This window comes from Diachasma alloeum, unplaced genomic scaffold (genome assembly GCF_001412515.2).
Source record: "Diachasma alloeum isolate Michigan unplaced genomic scaffold, Dall2.0 Dall_scaffold_00176, whole genome shotgun sequence".
NCBI lineage: Eukaryota > Metazoa > Arthropoda > Insecta > Hymenoptera > Braconidae > Diachasma > Diachasma alloeum.
In genome coordinates, this window is record NW_021680342.1 from 3,533,984 (window position 1) to 3,546,858 (window position 12,875).

Below are 12,875 nucleotides of genomic sequence, written 5' to 3' on the forward strand. Positions count from 1 at the left end.
GCTTCATCGAACGACAGAAACACAGATGAAAAAATTAGTTTTGATTATAAGCTTTGAATATTCAATTCTAAATTATGTGAAATTTTCAATTAATTGGAAATTCAAGACTATATTTACTGGAATTTATTGGAATTTTTTCAGAACTCTCAAAAGTATGTGGAAAAAGTGAAAACTGAAAAAAAAAAATTTTTCACCGGGGGCCAAAGTGTCAGATCTTGGATTTTTTCAGAGGGTAAGTCGGTCAAAGGCTCACAAGGGTAACGAGAGCCAAAGTGTCAGATCTTGGATTTTTCCAGGGGGAAAGTCGACTTTTGCCAAAATCCAATTTTTTCGCCGGGTGAACGTTGATTCCAACTATTTAAGCGACGGGCTATTCAGAACTCTCAAAAGTATGTGGGAAAAGTGAAAACTGAAAAAGTTTTTTTTTCAGATTTTGAAAGGGTCAGATTTTCGGTTTTGCCAGGGGGAATGTCGACTTTCGCCAAAATCGAATTTTTTAGCCGGGTGAACGTTGATTCCAACTATTTAAGCGACGGGCTATTCAGAACTCTCAAAAGTATGTGGAAAAAGTGAAATCTGAAAAAAAAAATTTTTCACCGGGGGCGAAAGTGTCAGATCTTGGATTTTTTCAGGGGGAAAGTCGACTTTCGCCAAAATCGAATTTTTTAGCCGGGTGAACGTTGATTCCAACTATTTAAATGCCAGGCTATTCAGAACTCTCAAAAGTATGTGGGAAAAGTGAAAACTGAAAAAGTTTTTTTTTTCAGATTTTCAAAGGGTCAGATTTTCGGTTTTGCCAGGGGGAAAGTCGACTTTCGCCAAAATCGATTTTTTTAGCTGGGTGAACGTTGATTCCAGCTATTTAAGTGACGGGCTATTCAGAACTCCCAAAAGTATGTGGAAAAAGTGAAAACTGAAAAAGTTTTTTTTTTTAGATTTACAAAGGGTCAGATTTTCCGTTTTTTCAGGGGAAAAGTCGACTTTCGCCAAAATCGAATTTTTTAGCCGGGTGAACGTCGATTCCAACTATTTAAGGCCGGGCTATTCAGAACTCTCAAAAGTATGTGGAAAAAGTGAAAACTGAAAAAAAAAAAATTTTCATCGGGGGTCAAAGTGTCAGATCTTGGATTTTTCCAGGGGGAAAGTCAACTTTCGCCAAAATCGAAATTTTCAGCCGGGTGAACGTTGATTCCAACTATTTAAGCGACGGGGTATTCAAAACTCTCAAAAGTATGTGGGGAATGTGAAAACTGAAAAAAAAATTTTGTCACCCGCAGCCAAAGGGTCAGTGATGAGTACCGCGGAATGATTAGATAATGTTGCGAATGAATTTTTAAGGACTCTGTGGTCAGGTATCGTTCTTATGCAGCAGAAAATGATCAGTTAAAGCTGGTGATCAGCAACAGTCTTCACTCGCGCCTTGTTCCTGCTCCTTTTCCCCTCCTGATCCTGATTTGCTAACACTCTGTCTTCAATTCATAAGCCATAACGCTACAGCTACGTCAACCCCGATTTTACGAATCCACCCACGCAATTTAGTGTATCAGAAGTGAGAGAGGATTGAACGATAAGAATGAGGCCTTATCTGAACCGGTTCTATATCGTCATAAGTATTTGATCGTTCATACGGTCCTTGGACGCGTTCTCGAACGATGGTCAGCGAGATATTGTGCGACGAAAATGATTTAACGATCCCCCTAAGGCTCGATTATGTCCCCTACAAAAAAGGAGAAGGAAACAGTAAAACGTATATGTAATATAAAAATGTAATATTGTGAGTTGCCAAAAAAGGTTCAGCAGCTTAAATTTTTTTTACTACTACATTTCATTTTTGACGGCTCCAGCTCCTTCTCACTGTTGAGTTTCATTCGTCCATCGGATTGGCCGGTTAATCCTGCGATAAAAATGATGGACATTAATGTATGCAATATTGAGTCAAGTCATATTAGTTAAAAACGGATTCCTTTACGCTTTTGTTCCGAAAGTGATTCCAGATTGTAGACGATTCGCGTATTAGATTACCACCGTTTAGGTATCAGAAGAATATTCAGCTCTCACTCCTTTTCCCATCGTAATTGCTTGGAATCACATTCCGGAACATTTCCAGCAGTCTGACATCTTTAACTTGAGTGTCTACTCTGAGAAGGATAGTAAAAGATGACCGAATGTCACAAAAATAGTTTTTGGGGGTGAGAAAATACACTTGTAAGCATTTTTGAGTGGAATTTCCGGTACATTTGTTGGAGATTTTTATCACATTTTAGTTCTACTGAAATTTCGAGGATTTCAGGAAGGAAATATCATCACTGATGAGGAAAAATCTATCGAAGTTGTAGATATCACATCGAATAGCCATTGAAAATTTATCTTTCATGAAATTTATAAATATCGTGAACAATGACAATTATTGACATTTCTATTTTGTTTATAACAATGTAGCATAAATATTCTCAATCAGTATTCTTCGTTATAACCCGGAGGATATTGAATGAAAAATTACTTTCATTTCGAAAAATTAATGAAAACTATAAATTGTAGTTCAATTATTCCATGGAAATCGATATAAATTAGGAAAATTCGGAAGCATATTCAATTAATTAAAAATTAAGCGTAATTTGGTGCTGAATATTCACGTTGTCATTGAAAATTCAAATAAGTTAGAAAAGTCTCGTCTTCCTGCTGCTCAATAATTTGGAATTTCATTGGTTTTCAGCAAGATCTTAAATTTCATCATTTATTTCCCTCTAAATCGAATTCAGTGTCACTCTCCTGAAAATTACTAGCCATCTCTTCATGAAATTTTTTTTTTTCCGGTGTATTCATGTTGAAGTCATGAATACTTCAGAGAGTTCGGACGTGCCCTGTCTCATGCTATGGAATTTTTGTCCCAAACCATTCGTACACAAGAGATGATATATTCAAGTAAAGAATAGTATATTTCGTAACGAGTGCAAAAAAAGTGTTTTTTGGCGAGTGGGAGATTTATATGGTGGGAGCCGAAGGCGAGTGATATAATCCCACGGGCTAAAAAACATTTTTTCACGAGTTACGAACAATATTTTTCATCACAATGTTGCGGAAATTGGACTTTTAGGCACGCGGAGCGTGCCGAAAAGTTCACTTTTCGTCACAGCGTGATAAAATAGTATATTTCGACACGAGTGCTCGCCGAAGGCGAGGGCTACCCTCCTAAGAGTCAAAGAATACTTTTCCCACGAGTGTCAAACCCTATTTTTCATCACGATGTGTCACGATGAGTAGAATTTCACTTTACACACAAGTGATGAAATAGAACATTTAGACACTAGGCCGTGAGGAACTTTTTTGGCGAATGCGAGGTTACAGGACGAGGGGAAGGCGAGTTCTGTAATCATATGAGGTAGAAAAGTTCCCACGGCCGTGTGTCGTACAATATTTTTTGTCATTAGGCCCAAAAACCGTGATTTAACCGAGCAAAGCGAGGTTAAAATCGCGGTTTCTCGGGCCTAGTGACGAAAATTAGATTTACAATATCGAGTCGTTTTTCTCTGAGTACGGATCTGCTTACAGACCTTGAGAACTGAACGCCCAGGAATGAACGAGGTGTTTCGCACTCTGAAGGTCGTCACCTGCATTGTTATGCATTGGTTCGCTCCTCCCAAGGAACAACTCCTGATGGGCAGAATGTGATAGGTCAATCACGCAATATATCTGATACGTGACTATCTCCTCGTGGATTTAATTATGACGAATGGGAGAGCGTTGTTTGTTGCTGCACAGTAGCCAACTTCAGCTTAGCCGTTCTCTTTGCCGATTAATTGCCATTTCCATAGGCATAATTATCGCCGCTGAGAGGGAGAAATGTTTGTCGATGCGCGTGCCCGATATACAACTGCACTCAACTTGATATATGGTTTCAAATAAATTAGCTTCATGCAAATTCTCAACTCTTAATTGAGAGTAATGCTGTCTTTTTCTTCGGTCAAGACTCATGCAATACACTGAGAGAAATTTTTTTTTGGGAAGTACGTCTTTACTTAAATTTTCCAGAGCAAAAAAATTTCGTGCATTGAAGAAAAAAAAATGTCGTCAGGACAATTTATGACAAACGAGATTGATTAATTCAACTAGACTTGGGTTGAGACGGGGTCTAGCTAAATTAATCAATCACGTTAATTGTTAATTACATTAATTAATTTAATAACTTTTAGCCTTAAATCCACAATATTTTAATGTACAAACCACTTGACATGGCTTCAGAAGTCAATGAGTTTTTTCATTCTGAATAGAACAAAAATTTATCTGAATTTCGAACATGAATTAAGATGTTTAGGCACCTGTTCGTCTGAAATTCAGACATTCGTTTTTGCTGTTTATGAATCAATTGCCCTCATCTTTCGGGCAAATACAAAATTTCTTGACGAAAGCTTTTTTTTCTCGAGTGAGATATTTTGCTCTTGAACATTTTCGAGTCACGAGTTCTCTTCATACGAGTTAAGACTTACTTCTCAAAAAACGTTTTTTTTTCTCAGTGTAGGAGGATGATGGGGAATAAGGATGGGAGAATGGAAAATCACGGAGCGTCGCATTCCAGAATATTGTCAGAATTTTACAGTGTGGAAAGGTTGTGTTTAGGATTCACAAATGCTGTTTTAACAATACTCTCGTCACTGTGGGCTTCAGCCATCAAGTGAATAGAGGAGTACGGCATTCGCTCACGGGGTCTTGAGCTCTCGTTGCTGCATGCTTTAGTTACTCCCCCGGAAACGCGGATGCAATTATTTGCATCACAGACATTAGCGGGCATTTACTGAGGCATTTAGTCGCTGGTTATTATGACCCTAGATATACTTTTGTTATTTTTTTGGTTGAATATTTGGAATGGTTTCTGGGAGGTTTGGAGATGTGCGTGGAGAGAAAAGTTGAGGAAAAATTAGCAATCGTCAGCTCGTTCTGCATCGAATTTCACTCAATTCTTGACGATATTTACGATCTTTCTATTTATGTACTTGGGAATTCCCAGAAGATCATTATGACGTTTTTCACGTTGTGATGATCACTTTCGTTTTTCGGGGATTTCTCGTAAACTAGAGGAGCTAGCGTTCTAAATCTCACTGCATTCGATTGCTGAGGAAATTCACGATCTTTCTAAATACTCGGAAACACACTGAAACAATTGCTTATTGTAAATGGATGCAGTGTACATTGCGTCAACTCATCATTTGTTGATTTTTTTTAAATAACTAAACTAATTGTTGAAACTATCAACAAATATTTATTTACCTCTACTAATCGGTAATAGTTATTATGTGTGTCAACAAAAAATTGCTATATCGATGTGGATTCTCAGATCGATGAAGGAAAAAGGCAAAACTATTAGACGAAAAAATGAAATTTTCAGTTTTTCACAATACAAAAACTTTCTACTTGGAATAGCGTAAGAATTCTCCGATCGTCTGCCAAAAAGAAAGTGCCAAATGAGAGTGAACGCGTAACCTACGCGAAATTCAAACAATGTTGAACTTAGTTTCACATGCAGCTCACATTTTCGGGCGAAAGAAAGTGGTTTCGTGATTATATTATTATATGTAGCGAATGGAAATTTCGGAGTTTGAGCGAATTCAATTGAATTCTTTCCAATAATCTACTGAGTTCGAGATTATCGTCACAAATATTTCATAATTATTCTCCATATTTTCCTCACTTTGTTATTACAAAAAAATACGAAACATAAATTAACGTATTCAAACATATCAATTCCAATTAAAGAGTCACAATTCTAAAAACATTCAGAATCAATACAATATCTAATGTTTGTAACCTTATTATACTCCGTTTTTGAAAGAGTGAACAGTTTAAATGAGTATTACACTGTTCAAGCATTACTCTTGAAATTTCAAGTAAAAAGGCTTGAAATTTTTGTATATTTCAAAAACTACTTCATTGAAGAATCAATTAATTTCTTGAATATTCAAGTAATTCTCAATTTTCAGGTCCATAAGGCTCTGAAAGACCTTGAAAATTTTGAAAATTCAGGCAACAATTTTTCTGAATTCTCAATCTATTGAAAATTTAATTGTATACAATGTTCAATTTTTACGAAAAGTTTGGCAATTCAAGCTTTCATTGATAAATCAATGATTGTTTAACATGAAAAACCCAATTTTCGTGAATTTTCAAGATGAATGAGCAATTTAGTGAACGCGTTCATTTGAAATTGAATTCAACGTCACGACATTGAAAATTCAGACGACGCAGTGACTGAAATTTCAAAAAATTTCTAACAGTGTATTAAAAAAAAATATATATTGAACGAATTGATTAAATTCACCCCTAGAAATAGGTGACCAAAGAAGCGCTACGCGTTTTGGCGTCGTCTACTGGCATCCAGAGCAGAGTGGCGCAGTGGAAGCGTGCTGGGCCCATAACCCAGAGGTCCGTGGATCGAAACCACGCTCTGCTATTCAATTTTTTTTTTCATTTCCCCTGAGAAAAAACACGTCCAAATGAAATTCATGGATACCCATCACACCGACCCACTAATCCCCCGAATCTCATAATACGGTTCATTGAAATGTAATTGATAACCGTGAAAAAAATGATAAAAAACCTCCATAAAAATGCAAATTAATTTTTATAAGACATGATTGCACGTTGAGCCGAAGACAACGGGTTCGGGAGTTCAGGCGAGTTCACGGGCATAAATTCCTCGCTCGTCCCATGCCGAGTTGGGTATTGTCCCTCCTGTAATTCACCTCTCCTTCATTTGGGTACATATATTTTTTGCTTCTCGCGGTGGAGTGTGCTTGGCACGCCCAAGAAATCGAATAAACGTCGTGCACGATGAATTTTAAGAGGTATACTTGTTAAACAGATATATAGACGCAACAAACGGCGATATCCACCCCAATACAACGAGTCACGGCCACTTTTTCGGCAATTTCGAGGACTCTTCCCGGTATAATAAAAATTTTATAACTATTCGGAAACAACCGTTAAACCCTCAATCCAGTGCCCTCGTATTAACTCCCTCTTTTCGTTCTGTAATCCTCGACTCGATCTTCTTGAATTGTCGTATCGAGAACAGAGAGACATGAGTGTAATTTATGTGTATTACCGCTTGCTGTATCGTACGGAGGGCGAGGAAATGGTCTCGTATGCTTTGCATAATAACATGTAGACGAGTCTATCATTAAGTTTGAATAAGTTTCGGGAGGGACGCGAGGGGCATGAAAACATACTGAAACGTCAACAAGAGCACACTGGTTTTTCAATTTTTGGCTGAAACAGCTCATTTCACGTCGATTATTGCATGAAAATTGATAGAAGTTGGGAAAATTCAGGTGAATGGATTCTTGAATTTCTAATTAACTGGAAATTTAACGGAATTTGGTCGTGAATATTCCTGTCTTTATGGAAAATTTAAATAAGTTGGGAGAGTTTCGTGTTCTTGATAATTTGGAATTTCATTGGATTTTCAGTGAAGCTTGAAATTCCATGATTTTTTCCTTCTTAAATCGCATTAAATGTCTCTCCTGAAAATTATTACACTGTTGAGCATTTTTGGCTGAATTTCATCATTGAAAATTTACAATTTTATGGAAAAATCATTTTAGTTCAATTATTCCATGAAAATTGATAGAAATTAGGAGAATGCAGGTAAAAGAATTCTTGAATTTTAATTTAACCGAAGTTCAGCGCAATTTGGTACTGAATATTTCTGTTTTCATTGAAGTCTCGTCTGCCTGCTGCTAAAAAATTTGGAATTGCTTCGAAATTTCAGTGAAATCTGAAATTTCATGTTTTTTTCTGAAATCCAATCTAGTATCACTCCCCTGAAAATGAGCAGTGAACTGTCCATGAAATTTCAATGTTTTTTCAACAGTGCATTAAGGATTATGAAGGGCGCGAATTATCAGGAAAGACTGAGGATTCTTCAAGTCTTTCGGAATACCGTTATACATTTTGGGTTCAACGTGGACCCAACAACACCCACGCACGTGGGCCGTGATTCGTGACGTTTGGATGGAAACAAAAGCGTTGGGGGGGTATAACAGACGGTTCGATAATTAATTTTAGAACCCCTCCAGGACCCGGCTGGCCTAGATTTGCAAAGATCATTGACCGATGTTTTCATTTTTTTTCCCCTTCATTTTTTATCCTTCTCGTTCTTTCTCTCCTCGCATGAAAATAAAATCCAAACAAAATGACTCGACAATGAGGGGAATCTGGAGATTCTGCCCTTCAATTTATTCAGTTTTTTGTCCTGCGAGTGTAAATTGCCACTGCTCAGGATCAATTATAAAAATTCCGTGGTTGGTATTGGGGAAATTCTTCGGTGAACAGTATCCGAGAATGTGCCCCCTGGTGGAAACGACGGGACCGCTGAGAAATACTCGCGAATTTTACGACGATGACTCAACCACGTAAAAGCATTTTGCGGTAAAGGCATTAAAAAATGTTGGCCCGGGTATCCTTTTCTTCTACTTTTTTTTCGATATTGTGTGGCGCCCACGACCATTTTCACAACCGTCGATCACCCACACGCTGTTTATTTATTTTTCTTCAGGTTTTGGTTATTTTCGTACTTTTTTTATAGGAATCATTCTGATATTCAGAATATTATCCTTCATTTGGGGACGTTTCTTTCGTTTTGTGAATTTCAGTTTAATTATTCAATGAGAGTTAATAGATATCAGGGAAATTTAGGGGAATGTCGTCTTGAATGTTCAATTGGAACGTCAGCATAAATGCAATAACAATTAGTCTAGTAAAAATTGAGATATTTCGAGGAAAAATTTTATGGAAATATTCCGTTTTTACGAGAATTATTGCATTATTGGATAAATTATTGAAGAATTTTCAAACTCGTGGTCTTAAATTTAAATGAAGATCAAATCGTTTGTGGAATTTTCTATTCATTTTAGGAATTCCACAACATTCAGATTTGTATATTATATATAGAGAACAGTTCGATTATTAAATTCAGTTGAATTTTCAATAGATTGGGGATTAAAAAAAAATAGATATTTGATTTCTCTCAATTTTCAATCATTTCCACTGCCGTATCGGAATAGCCATGAAATTGTCTTGTCTTATCATTCGTGATAACTTTCTCCATCCACGATAAAATTCGTCTGACGTCTCGACCCCCCGAGCATAAATTGTTGAATTAAAAGTAGAAACGAAAACTGGAAAACAAAATATAAAATAAAATATTTCCATCATAATTTTTCCCATATAATTCCTTTCTTAAACGTACATGCGCAGTAAATAATATAAATACTGATGTTTCGGTGAAAAAATATGGTTAAAAAATGCTTAAATTAAAAGCTGTATTCTCAGTTCAACATGTTTCTTCCACGTTATTCCGCCTGTACTTTTCTAACCCAAAACCTCGAGACTGCTGACCAGTTCGCGTGCAACGAGCAATTTCCTTATCGACGTGTCCCAATCGAGCCGGCGGCCGGCGTTTACACAGCAGAAGAGAGCATTCGGGGTTGTTCGAAGAGTTTAGCCCCGACCAGTTACTCTAGGATGGGAATGAGAGTCACGCCATGCGAGGTACTCTCCGGGAGGATGCAGGAGGCGTGCGATGAACGTGTCATGGCTTGAAAAATTTCCTCTTTCGTATAACTCTGCGGTGTCGAGGCTCTCTGGTTGGTGAACCCTATAGCCGTGATACCGTGCGCAACCGAAGACGTCGCCCGCAATACCACAATTCGCTTCCTGGTCCCAAGACACTAACTTGGTGGCTATATAGGAAATAAAACGGGCGTATGTTGGATAACGTATGTGGAACTTCTGCATCCCTTTGTTTTTATTAGAAATTGAGACGAGAGTACATCGAGTTTATGCAGAACCTGATTCATCTATTTTTCCGTGATTGATATATCCTGTTGTACGACATTTTACGGTTAATTTTTGTCGCCACTTAGAGTTACCACTATCACCGGCAGTCTAGTGTCAGTTGACATATGGAGGGCAAAAAACTGCAAAAATTGTGGGAAAAGTTAAGTAAAATATATCGATTGGTTTGCATTATGTATATTTTTCCATGGGGTTATTGGGGTTATTCATTTTTTCATCGTGAGTCACAAATTTTACTGTTCGTCTGCCAATAACTTCTGGAAACAAAGGGAACAGTTTTGAATTTCGCTAAAAGTTGAATGGAATTCCTCATTTTCAAGCAGCAAATGACGAAAATTACTAAACTTACGTGAATATTCAATATTTAATTATGTATAATTTTCAAGGAACTGACATTTTACGAGTATATTCCCCTAAGTTTTCGTGATTTCTATAAATTTCCGTGGAATAATGGAAGATTTCTATTGATTATTTCATCAAATTGTGAGTTTTTCACGATGCGATACCTTGCATTCTCGCACGCATAAAAAATCTGTTGAAAACTGCGGAGATTACAATCCAATTTCTTACAAAAAATGCAATAACCATAACTCTAGGACAGGTTTCGAAATTTCAAGTCATAATTTCACGAAAATATTTCAGTTTTTTACGAGAATTATTCCGTCAATTCACCAGAATTTCCCTGATGTTTATAAATTTTTATCGAATAATTGAACTGAAGTTGACGATTTCCCTTGATTTTTTCATCAAATTATGAATTTTAAATTACAAAATTTCTTGATATTGCAGTGGAAATATCACTTGATGAAAATTCCCAACAGCGTAGATTGTACAGATTATTTTCCGTTGATTTTCCGCTCCCTGCATTTTGCGTTCTGGCTCGAGTTTCAAACCCGACTATTCGAGGCTCATTTATCAAACATTTGTCACCCAAGGATTCTCCAATCTCTGGCATATGACTGGTGTTCCTGGTCCAGAGGATGTAGTTCGTTACACGTATCTTCAGTAAAAATAACGATGGTGAATCGCGATGCTCACCAGGCCGTGGATTAAACGATATGTAACGTGTAACGACGCGGGCCGGGCATAAATTTAGGCCTCACCGCAACAACACAGAGGAGAACATACACACTTTGTCTTTTGTCCACTTGTGGCTCTCATTTATAAGAGATCCGAATGTTCCAACGTAACATCGCAAGGTGACGAATGCCACATGTTTACTTTGGATCCTATCCACCCCCCCAAAATTCACTCACTGTCTCTATAACTATGTGTACATTCCGAACTAACGATGATTTGTAGTGTGTTCCGATGGATTCGTTGATGTTCAACTATTCTCGGTGAATTTGTGAGTAAATCTGATAAGAAAAATTCTTGAAGACTTCCTTTTTCTCCTTGTGTTTTCTCCCAGAATTTTTTCTCCTGTACGAGTAGAAAAATCTAGAGAAATTTGACCTTGAATTTGAATACACTGTTTGGAAAAAGATTGAAATTTCATGGATTACCCCCATCAAAGATTATCCTATGAACGTAAATAATTGGGAATTTATTAGCAATTGGTCTGAGTCAATCGTCTCTTTTCTTGTTTTTTAATGTAAAATCTCGGTTTTTGTCTCGTCTCGATCTTCTACATATGAACAACGCGAAAAACTGGAAACCGAGACGAGATAAATTGACGGAGTCATCTGGAGAAAAGTCGATACTGCGTATTTCGAGACAGAGACGAGACCAAAAATTCGTGTCCACTGACACCGAGAGGTTCTCTCCAAAGTATTGTCTCGTGATGTCTTGTGAAGTCTCTCGCGACATCACTAGTCACGAGGTGAATGTGGCAGCAATGACAAAACAGTACATTATGTCATCAGGCGATGAAAGTATTATCTGACGAATGTGACTTTACAGTCCGGGCCGAAGGCGAGGATTATAATAACATGCGTCAGAAAATACTTTAATCGCCATGTGACATCCAATATTTTACGTCACTGCACTGGGAAAAAAAATACTTCTGCCAAGTAAATTTACCAACTACAAGAAAATCCACACATTTCAAATGCAAATATTTGTATACATTTGCTCGTGGCAAGTAAATTTACTTGGCAGAGGTAATTTTTTTCTCAGTGTGGGCCCGAATACCGCGATCTGTCATAAAGTATTTTTTATTGAATAACAAACTTTTTATTCGCAAGTAAAATTTGTTGCGATTTTCTGGCCAATTTGTATCCAACTTTTTTCACCACGTACAGATCCTCCCAACTCATCCTAAAAATTTGCGGTCAACCCGAGTCGTTATACCTGCGCCCTTGCCAGTCTCGTTTTTTTCCCCAGCTAATCACTGGCCTCGTCAGTTGCGCAACGTTTAATTCGTGCGGTCCCAAGCAAAAAGTTGCCGAGTAGAGGCTCCCGGTGTACGGAATGCGTGCGACACGACGACCTAGTTTCCCCCTCGGCAAATAATCCCGGCGCCTCTCGCAGCCAGCAGTCACTGGAGGTGCATCCTATGGTCACTGAAAGCCCGGCCATAGGTGCAAACGTCTCGATACTCCCCCCGGAAAATTATCCGATGAAATGTTCACAAGAATTGCGCAACAGTAGAGGCACTAGTTGGGTTGCATGAGGATCGAATGAAACTTTGCTCTCCAGCGCCTCGCTAAAAGCGTCCCGGTATTCGGTCGGCTTGCCTTGCTCTTAGCATAAAACGCCGCTCGAAATACATTCTGTCCAACTCTTGTGTGTACCCACCCCACGAATTTCCGAGTTCTATGTTGCATAACGCAAGAAAGTCATCAAAGAACTCATTGTTTGAATGTACAGAGACACATTGCTGTCAAATGAACAACAAACTTGAATCTGTACAAGGGATGGAGATTAAAAAATCATGAAAATGCAAAAAGAGAGTAACAAATTGGAAGACAGCATTTGCGCATTGATGCTAATTTTAACGGTTAATTTGATATAGTACTTTGAAATGCCGGCCACTTGACTGTTGACTCAAACTATCCCCACTCGGACATCAGCCCCCACCCAGG

General features: G+C 37.8%; 1 protein-coding gene and 1 non-coding gene across 2 annotated transcripts in view; one reads left to right on the forward strand and one right to left on the reverse strand.

Annotated features, from left to right (window-relative positions):
- Positions 1–1,818: 1,818 nt before the first annotated feature.
- The window catches only part of LOC107048147 (putative tRNA (cytidine(32)/guanosine(34)-2'-O)-methyltransferase), a 46,208-nt gene continuing 35,151 nt past the window's right edge, over positions 1,819–12,875 (reverse strand). Inside the window, exon 6 of the mRNA XM_015271192.2 lies at positions 1,819–1,894. Coding sequence (XP_015126678.1) covers positions 1,889–1,894 — 6 coding nt within the window. The 3' untranslated portion in view covers positions 1,819–1,888. The remainder of the gene's footprint in view (positions 1,895–12,875) is intronic.
- Trnam-cau lies at positions 6,371–6,442 on the forward strand. The gene has a single exon. It is a non-coding gene; the product is annotated as a tRNA-Met (tRNA).